This window comes from Tachypleus tridentatus, chromosome 13 (genome assembly GCF_004210375.1).
Source record: "Tachypleus tridentatus isolate NWPU-2018 chromosome 13, ASM421037v1, whole genome shotgun sequence".
NCBI classification, from domain to species: Eukaryota; Metazoa; Arthropoda; class Merostomata; order Xiphosura; family Limulidae; genus Tachypleus; species Tachypleus tridentatus.
Window position 1 is genome coordinate 217,504,268 of NC_134837.1, and position 12,175 is coordinate 217,516,442.

The window sequence follows — 12,175 nt, forward strand, 5'->3', positions numbered from 1 at the left end:
AGAGCACGAATGGGCATTTGCACTTCTCTACACTTTCGTGAACGTAACTCACCTTTTTTTGGACAGCTTAGTGACTGGAGATGAAAAATGGATGTTTTATAAAAGGTTTATGCGCCGCAGACAATGGCTCAGGTAAACTGGCTAAAGCACAGCCTCAATGGGCTCTCCAAACCATGTAAAGTCTTGTTAAACGTCTGGTGGGATATTTTTGGTGTGATCCACTTTGAGTTGCTGCCACTCAATGTAACGATTACATCAGACTTCTATTGTCAACAGTTAGAGCACTTGAATGTTTTATTGAAAGAAAACATGCCTGCTTTGATCAATCGTAAAGGTGTTGTGTTACACCAGGATAATGCATGGCCCCATACAGCAAGGATCACATTTGCAAGGATTGAAGAGCTAGACTGGAAAAACTTCCACATCCTCCTTATTCTCCAGTCCTCGCCCCATCTGATTATCATCTATTCCGAAGTTTGCAAAACTATCTTGATGGAAAAGAGCTTGGAACACATGAAGATGTCAAAACTACCATCTCTACATTGTTTTCCTCCAAACTCCAAGAATTTTACAGAAGTAACATTCAGAAGCTTGTGAATCGTTGACATGATGTAATTAATAATAATGAAACATGCATTATTGATTAAATAACATTAAAAGCGTTTGAAATCTTCTTTTTTCTGAAGAAAAAATCAGACATTATTTAAGGGATGACCTGATACATATTTTCATTAATTATTGAAACATTTGACATATAGTAACTGCTTAAGTATTCGCAAATGTTTGAAAGTTTTTATTCAGTTCGCTACCTTTTCTCTTATATGTTTTCATGTTTCATCAGTATAATGAAGTGTTTTTGCTAATTTAAATGAATTATATTTTCTCTACCTGCATTGATAAACAATTGTTATTATCATTACCGATATGTACATAATTCTTCTCAGTTTCCTATTTCTTCACTATTAAGTATGGTAGTACTTAATAATAGTAGGGATCGATAACTGACACACTGAAAATTCACCACATGGAATTCTTTAACGAAAACCGACCATTTAAAGTATTGGTTACGATATAATCTGTGCATTTAAACACTAGTAACATGTTAAAAAGGTGGCTAACATTTCTGGTATGGTAATTGAAAATTTTTTAAAACGGCAACTGTTTAATCTATTACCTACCAATCTACCTGATCACGTCAGCGGGGCTAGACCCTAGACTGCTCATAAAATTGCTACAAGATTTCTCCAGCCTATATAACTGTTCTGAGATTATCCGCCTTTGATGTTTTGATGAATATATAGAGAATTGTTTCTATAACTAGCAAACATATCATTGACATACTTAAATATAGAAAGCCAGTTGAACCAAACAGATGGCACTGCGTATCGAATATTTGAAAAGCAATGGTTTTTGGAGGTAAAGTATATGCTTAATACAGGAATAACATACAAAGTAAACAAATGTGTATTTTAAAGTATCCTGTTAAAACAGTAATGAAACAAGAACTAGTACCATAGTTACATGCTCACTAAACTTTAAATCATTTAGGCATCAAAATGTCTTTTTGACATTACATAGTGGAGATATGAACTAAAAACTGAGCAATTTGTCTTTGGGAATAATTTTCTGATTTATCTCTTCTTTTACTTGATGTATTGTGAAATATGTATTCGTCAAATGCTGAACTAATGGGTCAAGAAAAAGTGTATGGACTTTTCAGTGATGTCGAGAAAACTCACTTGTAGAGAAATATATATGCAAAAACGGCTCGTTTGGGTTGAGAAAATATTTACATAGAAGAGTGAACAACGTTTCGACCTTCTACGGTCATCGTCCAGTTCACAAAGAAAGAGGTAACTGAACGGAAGCTGACCACATGTTAGGAAGGGGTTGTGTAACAGAGTGTCGGAATGTAGAGGGCGGTGTTAGTTGTTTGAATATATAATTTTATTTATTTTATTATATTAATATAAGTATAAAGGCGTTCCTTTATATTGGTTTATTTTGGGTTTAAGTTGTTGTATAAGTAAGGCTTCTTTAATTTTGCGTTTGTTTATGTTTGTTTCTTTATTTAGTATTTGAGTGTTTTCTATGGTTATGTTGTGTTTATTTGATTTGCAGTGTTCGAAAACGAAAGACACCACGACAAACCGTTGACTAACCTGATAATTAACAGATCTGACCGACAATTAAACACAGACGAGATACATCTACTTAACAAGGGACTCAACTTCGCAATAACACCTAGGTACATTCCAACCATAGAAATCAAAACAAGTTTAGAAGATCTAACCAGGAGACTTGTGATACTTTCTACAGAAAACAAAAATCAACCAACAGAAAGAAGACAACTTAGATAATTTTATTGAAATCCAACAGCCAAACTTCCCAGGTAAAATTAAAAATTTATATTTTCCAGAAACACCTAAAAACAACATCTTAAACGATTTTTTCAAAGACTTTTCTCACAAAACCATCAACATACTTTCACAAAACAGAAAACTAAAAAACAATCTTACAAAAAGAGACATTAATTCCATTAAAAACCTAAAACAAAACAAAAACATAAAAATAAAGATAAAGGTAACGCTACAGTCATAATGAACACGAATGAATACATCCATAAAATGAAGAACATCCTATCAGACACGAACAAATTTAAACCAATACACACAAATCCAATAAAGAAACACGAGACGCAACTGAACAAATTACTGCTACAAATGAAAAAAGCCAACACAATTTCACAAACACTTTATTCTTACCGACGTAAAACAGACTCACGCACACCACAAACATACGGCATCCCCAAACCTCATAAACCAGATTGTCCATTACGACCAATAATGTCCACATATGTATCGTTTAATTACAATCTCGGTAAATACATAGCATAGGCATTCTCCAAATATGTTACATTAGCCAGCTCATTCATCAAAGACTCTTTTAATTTCAAGTGTAATCTAAATCAACTTAATCATAAAGCCTTAATGGCCAGTTTCGATGTTATATCCCTCTTTACAGAAGTTCCAACCACTGAAGCCTGCAAGATAGCCTTAGAACTCTATATCCGAGACCCTAACCCAACTATAGACATTCCCAGCAACCAATTAGCAACCCTCATAGAATTCACCACGATAAAGACAAACTTCATGTTCAACAACCACAACTATATATAAACAAATGGCCTAAGCATGGGCAACCCAGTATCACCAGTTCTAGCCAATATTTTTATGACACAAGTTGAAACACAAGCAGTTAACACAGCATTACACCCACCACTATACTGGTACAGATATGTAGATGACACGGTTGCGGGATTCAAATCTACAGAACACATACTTAATTTTTTCAATCACATTAACTCTATACATCCCAACATTAACTTCACATGTGAACAGGAAGAAAGCAATCAAGTATCATTTCTTAGCCTCAAAATTACAAGAACCGACACACAATTCAAAACAGAAATCCACCGAAAAATCACCCTTACTGAACTATACATTCCTTAGGACTCAGCACATGAAACAAAATAAAAACTCAACATACTAAGAAACCAAATAAACACAGCCATAAAACTATGCTCGCCAGATAAAATTAACGATGAATTAGACAAAATAAAACAATACTTCATCAACATCAATAAGTTTCCTCCACAAACCGTAGAAAACATTATACGCATACACCTAGACAGAAAGCAAAATCAACTAACAAAAGTAGATATATCTCACGAATCAAAAAATAACAAAACCATATACTGCTGCATACCATATATTCCTGATATCAGCAGACAAATCACCAACATTTGGCAAAAACTAGTAACAAAATATGACATTCCAGTTAATACCAAATTTATTCAAAAACCAGGCACAAAACTAAGGTCTATACTAAGTAAAAACTACACTGACAAACGCCAAAACCAACATTATTTATAAAATACAATGTGATAACTGCCACGACTTCTATATTGGAGAAACAAGTAGAAAAATGGAAACCAGATTCAAAGAACATAAAAAGTCACCTTCACACGTTTTCGAACACTGCAAATCAAATAAACACAACATAATCATAGAAAACACTCAAATACTAAATAAAGAAACAAACATAAACGCAAAATTAAAGAGGCCTTACTTATACAACAACTCAAGCCCAAAATAAACCAATACAAAGAAACACCTTTAAACCTATATTAATAAATATATTCAAACATCTAATACCGCCCTCTACATTCCGACACTCTATTACACAACCCCTTCCAAACATGTGGCCAGCTTCCGGTCAGTTACCTCTCTCTTTGTGAACCTGACGATGACTGTAGAAGGTCGAAACGTTGTTCGCTCTTCTATATAAAATATTTTCTCAACCCAAACGAGCCGTTTTTGCATATGTATGGACTTTTATCACTAAAATTCAGTTATAATACCATGTTGGAAACCAAGTACAGATAACCCGTTGTGTAGTTTTCTGCTAAGAAAAACAAGAACAGTCGCATCAACATCAGGTATGTCATTATGATGTACTCTTGCCACAAGAAAAACAAGAACAGTCGCATCAACATCAGGTATGTCATTATGATGTACTCTTACCACAAGAAAAACAAGAACAGTCGCATCAACATCAGGTATGTCATTATGATGTACTCTTGCCACACGCAGAGCGTTATATTAGGAATTCCGTTATTCTCTGTATCTATTATTTGTTTTTGTTATTTTTAAATATAACTTATGTACATTGTTGTTTTACATGTTGCATTCTTAAAATATGTATATTAATAACAATCTAATGGCAATACTTTGCAACTACAGATACGAAAAGGTTTAGAGTTACTTAGTCAGAAGTTCCTGGGACCGTGTACATTAATCCAGGGGGCGCTTTCTACAATCCTGAAGGAAACAACTCGACAATTTTTTAACGGAACTGTGGAAAGTGTCAGGGTATGTGTTATGTATAAATCTATTTTATGGGAAGGTTAACTTGACAAAATAAGGGCTACAGTGCAGGAATACATGACTTGGTGTAGAAAATGGTTAACTGATAGTTCAAAGAAATTTTTTATGTAATAATAAAATTACAATTATAGAAAAATATATTTTATATCATAAGACGCAGCTTCCTAGCTGGGACAGCAGTATGTTTATTGATTTACAACGTTAAAATCAGGGATTCGATTTCCCTTGATAAACACAGCAGACAGTCCGATGTGGCTATGCCATCAAAAAACACATTATACAGTGATTTTTGAATATATAATGACACTGTTATCATTCTAGTGTGTGAAACCATAAATTTGACTGTAATTAAGTTTATAAACAATGTATATTAATAACATATTCCTGGTAATTATATCCAGTACCATTATAATTTTTGTACGTACAACTAATAAAAAAATATTAGTGACATTTTAAGTAACGTACGGTTTGGAAGATTTGTTGTAGGATAACTCAATAAAGAATAAATATATAATAATAAGTCTGAACAGTAACCTTTGAGGTTCATAACATTGTTGAATCTCGGTTTCAGTCCCCATGGCATGAATACCACAGATAATATATTATGTAACTTTGAACTTAAAGTGAAGCAACTAAACAGAAAGTGAATTATTTGTTTGCCATCAGTCAAATTGAATTAATTAGTATGATTAATATTTATCAAGTTTTTAAGTATCTGTGGGACAGATTCTTTACAGTAGGAGTCTGTGACTACTTGGTAATAAATTCCAATATTAAACAAAGAGCACACAGTTCACTTGTTTAAAATGATATTTTAAGACATACCAAATGTATATATCTATGTTTGTTACACACTTAATTATTACAGTTATATCTAGAACTTTAAATAATCCTCTCTTCTCGTCAAAGTCCACATACGCTGGTTCAGTAACTGTAATACACAACTGATAAGACAAACTATCCTTCTTTACTCTGTTGTTACAACGTAATCTCCAATAATTTCAATTAACAAAAAGTGCCACTACACGGTCTTTATGGCTAAACTTACAAGCATACAGTCTAGATTTTTTTATTATATTTTTCACTATCTTTTTGTAACTTGAACAACATTTTGGACACATGATTATAAATAGTTAAACTAAGGCCTAGGACTTTCCAGATATTATGATGTAATAATACTAGAGAAAAATTTAAAAGGCTCTTGTAATATGATGGAATAGTACAATACTTGCCGGCTTACTACAACTGTGCTACGCAACATATGATTTGCATAGTTACATAAACAAACCTGTGATAAACTATCACTTCCAAAAATAACTAAATTTAATACACGTTCTATGTTTAAATTAAAACATTCATGTTTATCTGAAAATAAACATCTCTTCCAGAAAAAAAAATATTTACTATGTAGACGTGGTTTGACACATCCCTCTTCTGAATGGTTATGACAGATGAGCAGTGGGTTGACTTCAAAGGCTCAGTGATTCCAGTTTCTGACATCACTACGCCTTCCTCATAGCTTAGTGTATCTGGTAGGGCTTCGCCTCGAGTGGATCCCTGGTCGTGATCTCGATCTTGTATTGTACGTTTGTCGTGCCTGTGAAGATGCCTGTATCATGTCAGAGTAAATCTTACAGCTCTTTGTTGTTATTGCTAATGAGTTCTGCTCTGGTGTTGACACCTTTGTACAACACATCTCCATGTAGTAAACTTAAATCTAATAGGTCTTCATGTTCTGTGACAAAGGCACCACCTTCTGTTTTTGAATTTATGACAGCTAAACCTAAATGGCCTTTTGCGCTTCAATAGTTGCACCCATCGAGACGTTTTCCCTCTAAATTAACTTCTTCAACAGTTCGGTGTGGTAGATCTTAATGTTTCCATCCTATTTCACCTTATAGTCCATTATATTACTCTCTGCACAATGTGATCGCATTTCCAATGATTCCTGGCCAACTAAGTGTATTGGTGGTTCTGTCTGCTATATTTTTTATTTCAACCATCGACTCTTGATGCAACTTTATCGCTTGAGTTCAGTATTCTGTTGTAACTTCCCCAGTAGAAGTGCCTTGATAAATTTGATACAGCAGAATAGGTCAGTATTCACTGTTGCACACTTTGTCTCATAGGACGTTCACTTTTTTCTCCCGAGTATAGTTTTTACCTACTGATATGTTGTAATTTGTTGGTACCTATGGTACTAGACACTTTAGTACCATATGCTGTATATTGGTATTTCCGCTGTTTATCGTTGGTGGCAGATTTGTATTCATTCAAAACTCGCCCGATTTTATAATAGGAATAACATCACCTCTACATTTTGTCTTTTGAGTTCTTATTACTTTTGGTAGTACCTTGCTTGTGGTGATCCAGTCCTGGTTTCGACTGTGATTATTCTTGCATTTGGCAAGGAGTTATGCTCCTTCCATGTGCTTCCATATACTGTTTTGCCAACTTTTACATCTTTTTCAGTACACTGTCCTTTAGGAACACTAAAATATCATGAAGCGTGTGATAGTACCCTGTCCGTATTAGTAGATTTGCTTGTAATAGAAAACTACTTTCAGTTTATTATATGTCAGTCCATTTTGTTAAATATTGCCGAAAATGAACCACAAACTGAAACACAGTTACCGCTGTGTGTGGTTTGACTTATCTGAACTTCCGATGAAAATCGTCATATACCTTATATATACATTGTTCGAATCCTGCAGATGTCTGTGACTTGTTGGTAATATATTTCAACAATAAACAAAAAGCACATAGTCCACTCGGGTTGTAAATAATATAAGACAATTAAAACCTATATACAAATGTATTCACACAGTTAATCTCCACAGTTGTATCCAGAGCTCTAAATCATCGTCTCTTTTTCGTCAAAGTGTAAGTTTTGTTACCACAATTTCTACAGACAAATGTTTTTTTCTCTATTCTGTACTCTAAAGATAGAAATACGCTGTCTAGATCCATTTGAATATATCTTTCACTAACTTTGTCAAACTTAAACTATATTTTGGACGCGTATTTACAGATAATCCAATTAAGGTGTGGAATGTTTCATTCATTGTAGGATATTATGATCTAATAATATTCGAGAAAATATCTAGTAACATGACGCAAAATTCCACAATCCGAAATTAAACTAAACATACAAAAACACCGGACAACATTTTATTGTACATTTACTGATTGTTTGATCTCTAACTTGTAGACTTCGTAAACTCAAATCATTTTGTTTTATTGATGAATTATTTATCATATAAAAATACAAGATAAATGAAACTCTATTGTTATTTGTGAATACAATTCCTTCTGTACTGTTGATGAATTACTTATTACGTAAGAAACACAGAATAAATCACATACTAACATGATTTTATGTTAACATTAAATATATTAAAAAATCCTGTGCACTAACTAATATAAAAAACACAATAAAATTTTCCTCGTCTTCTTCTACAGAGAAATGCTGAATTGTCGTACACAATCCTTTCTCAGGTCCCTGGGCTGAACCCCGTTATGCCAGCTGGAGCAATGTTCATGATGGTAAGTTTCATACCACCAAGACTCATTGGTTCAAGACTAACTTTACTTAAAGTCTTTCATGGTACTCATGTGTAAGAAAATAACTTGAAAACCTTTCGTGAGGAAAGAAGTTAACTGTTACGTGATAATAACATTCGAAACCAATCGTGACAAATTTATAGATCCAAGCGGCAATTCTCGAAAACGTTTTCTAAATATTATGAAGAAACATAAGTGTATACTTTGGACAAAAAGAAAAGAGAGGAAGGAAATAGTCATCATTATATAATTAGAATATAATATTTATTTTGAACATACAATTTAGAGTTTACCATGATACTTGTTGTAGTTTATTTAAAAAAGAAGAAAACATTTCTATCAAGCATTACATCGTGTGTGGTATTTAAATGAAATTATTGTGGTAACTGAAATCATAGCGAAGACACAAACACAAGCATCATATGAACTTCTTTAGTGTTAATAATGCATAGTTTGGAAAGAACTTTATAATTTATTTTATTTGTTCTGAATTTCGCGCAAATCTCTACGAGGACTACCTACGTTAGCCCCCCTTAATTTAGAAATGATGGACTAGAGAGAAGATAGCTAGTTAACATCAACCACAACTAACTATTGGTCTAGTTTTTTGTCAACGAATAGTGTTATTGATATTACATTATAACACCAGCACAAATCAAACGAAAGTCAGAAATAATGTTTTATGTATCTTATCTTCCATATATATTGATTAACCTGTGACATTACTGTTTATATTATTTTGTTTTGTAATTACAGGTGGGCATTGATATGGATCGGTTTAGGGAATTTACAAGTGATCTCGAGTTTGTGGAACGCATGGTTAGTGAGCAATCTGTGTTTTGTCTTCCTGGAACGGTAGGTGGCGTGTTTTGAAATAATACCAGACGTTTGTCTTTTTTCATTTAATTATAAAGACTCGATATAGATTTAGTCTGTGTGTTTTAATATTAAGTTTTCAAATGAAATTGTCTACGTATAGAACGAGGTTTTTCATTGGTTAAGGTGGCATCTCTTTCGATACATATAACGAGCTTGCTTTCTTCCGAACTGAGATTAGTGGAACATTGGAATAAATTATATTTATGTTTGTCTCTAAGTAAATATTAAATTTGGCAAAAGTTGTCTTCAATCTTTTACATTGTCTAAGCTCGATTATCAACGTATAAGAACGATCTTTCTCATTGGTTAATTTGATTACTGGTATAGCTTGCTTTCAGAAAAGTTCAGTAAGCTTTGTAAAGCCCTAAATATGGGTTTCCTTTAATAAAATAAAATTACTTAGTTACACCAAAAATAAATTATCATAATAATTCCTTCATTCGAAGATGATGTTAGAAGAGCTTTAGAGAAAACCTCTAAATTATGTCTAGGATGAATTAGGATGGTTGCTTATTTTATATCAAAATTACATAGGGGGAATCTGCCGTCTCTACAGTGGTGAATCAAACCTCGGATTTCAGCATTGTAAGTTGGTAAACGTAAAACTGTTAATAGGAGATAAGATGAATAAGAAAATAAATAAAAGTTAATAAAATTTTAAAAACAACCCCAATTAATAAAATAAAATACAACTAAATGATTAAATGAGTAGTTTGTTCCAACAAAAAAACCTTTTTTTAAGAGCTAAAGGATAAAACCAGAAATTTCGAAAGGTTTAAACCATTAGTCACCACTTACTTTGTTCATCCTCAGAATGTAATGGAATTGATATTTATAGTCTCAAATTCATTTTTGTTAATTCATTCATAAAAAGAATGTGTGTTAGGTAGTGTCTAGTTAGGTGGTATTTGGTAGTTTGTGTAAATGAACTGTCTGGATTTGTAACATTTACTATTCAGTTCCCACAAATTACTGATTAAGAATATATATATAACATAAAAATGTTTCTTTTTATGCTCAGTGCTTTAACTACCCGGACTTCATGAGGATCGTGTTGACTGTTCCAGAAGAACAAATGCAAGAAGCTTGTGAAAGAATTGCTGATTTCTGCAGCTGCCATTATGGGGACTGTGACAACCTTAACGAGAACGAGATCAGTCAATTTTCAGACGTCTGAGGACAAAGACTTGAATTTGTAACTCTTATAAATCATGCCCACGCTTTTTTGACATACATATCTCCGAATGGACTTTGATCTATATTAAACTACGAATGACAATTAAAAACTTTCAACAGGGAAGTTGATCACGACCTCTAGCTTAGCTTACCAGTTAAATGTTTCTATAATACACTCTCTTGTAATATAAGACTCACCTATCAGATGTTAGCAGCTGTAATTTTATGAACTCTCCTGCTTGTTAAATTTCAAGTTATTGAGCACAACTGAATAATCTCCATATGTCTTGTGAAAAGTAACGTGTATTTTGTGATGTCGGTTTCATATACTGAATCTTTTACTCGGTGTTGAACTCTCACAATATTTACCTCTAATTCAAATGTATCTGAAAATAAACTAATACATGTCACTTTATATGGAGTTTTTATGTTTAGGGAGTTGTTACAGGGAACTTGGGTAACAATGTTGTTGCTTCATGTTAACTACGTGTGTGACATTTTGTTGTTTTTTTTTAACTCTGAAGAAAGTTGGTCCTATGGAAGAAAAATGCGTGAATTGTGTCTCAGAAATGGTAAAATCTTCGTTTGGCTTTACGGGAAAACGTAACTGTAATATAACAAAGTCTAAATTATGACTTGTTGTGTAAATTACATTTGTTCATCCAGAGGAAACTAATTTTAAGTTTTGTACATTATACAGAAAATGTCTGTTATATTATTACTGTTCTGAATCATAAAACCGTTCGTTACTGTATTTATGCTAGATTATGCTACTTTGCAGCACTGTTGTCTCGAGGAAACAATACGAGGATATAGTGTAAATATGTACTGTTCTTCATTAGTTAACACTGTCATACCAGACTATGGTAATCTTAATTAAATCGTTTTCTTGTAAGTATAGCCAGCTCCATTGAGTTGTAGTTTTACAGGTTTTCTCGTTTTAAGTTCATGTTTCTAATTACCTGTAATGTTCCTTCGCTGTATCATTTTGTTGGTAAATAAAACTACTAGCTTCTTTTGTTGAAATTATAGTACGTGTAATACTATTGCCTTGCAACATAAGTAATGCCTTCAATTTAACAATTATTCTATATTACAAGTTACAGATTTTACATTATGTAAGAGATGTTTTAGAACAGGTGTGACGTTTCGATCACTCTCAAGTACACATTTTTATTTATTGGTTCCTTATTTTGCCTAGTTAACAGATGGTGAAAGTTGTTATTAATCATTTTTGAAGATCCATTGGTCACAGGGAAGTTTACATTATGCAGATTAGTGAATTTTGTAAATACCGGTAAAGAGTCCTTGCTAATGTTAAAAGTTCTCTTAAGAAGAACAAATCTTTGTCCCCTGTAAGTAAAGGTGCAGTGTTTAAAGTTTCATCATTACACTGAATCCATTTTCGTTTCACTGAAAGGACACATACTTAACCAATCTTTTTGTTATTCCTGGTGTGCACACTTGATTCCAAATTAAACAGACGATCTCCTACGTTAATTGAATTATTTCCGAAAAGTTATCAAGTGTTTTTTCTTATACATGAGTACCATGAAAGGAAAATAAATCTTGAACCAATGAGTCTTGACAGTGTGAAACTTACCATC

At 32.9% G+C, this 12,175-nt stretch overlaps 1 protein-coding gene across 2 annotated transcripts in view; it reads left to right on the plus strand.

Annotated features, from left to right (window-relative positions):
• Window positions 1-11,594, plus strand: part of LOC143238085 (tyrosine aminotransferase-like) — a 46,181-nt gene extending 34,587 nt beyond the window's left edge. For both annotated transcript variants that reach the window (XM_076478022.1, XM_076478023.1), the window contains exons 10-13: window positions 4,806-4,934; window positions 8,412-8,495; window positions 9,270-9,368; window positions 10,414-11,594. In XM_076478022.1, coding sequence (XP_076334137.1) covers window positions 4,806-4,934; window positions 8,412-8,495; window positions 9,270-9,368; window positions 10,414-10,569 — 468 coding nt within the window. In that variant the 3' untranslated portion in view covers window positions 10,570-11,594. The remainder of the gene's footprint in view (window positions 1-4,805; window positions 4,935-8,411; window positions 8,496-9,269; window positions 9,369-10,413) is intronic.
• The last annotated feature ends 581 nt before the right edge of the window (window positions 11,595-12,175 follow it).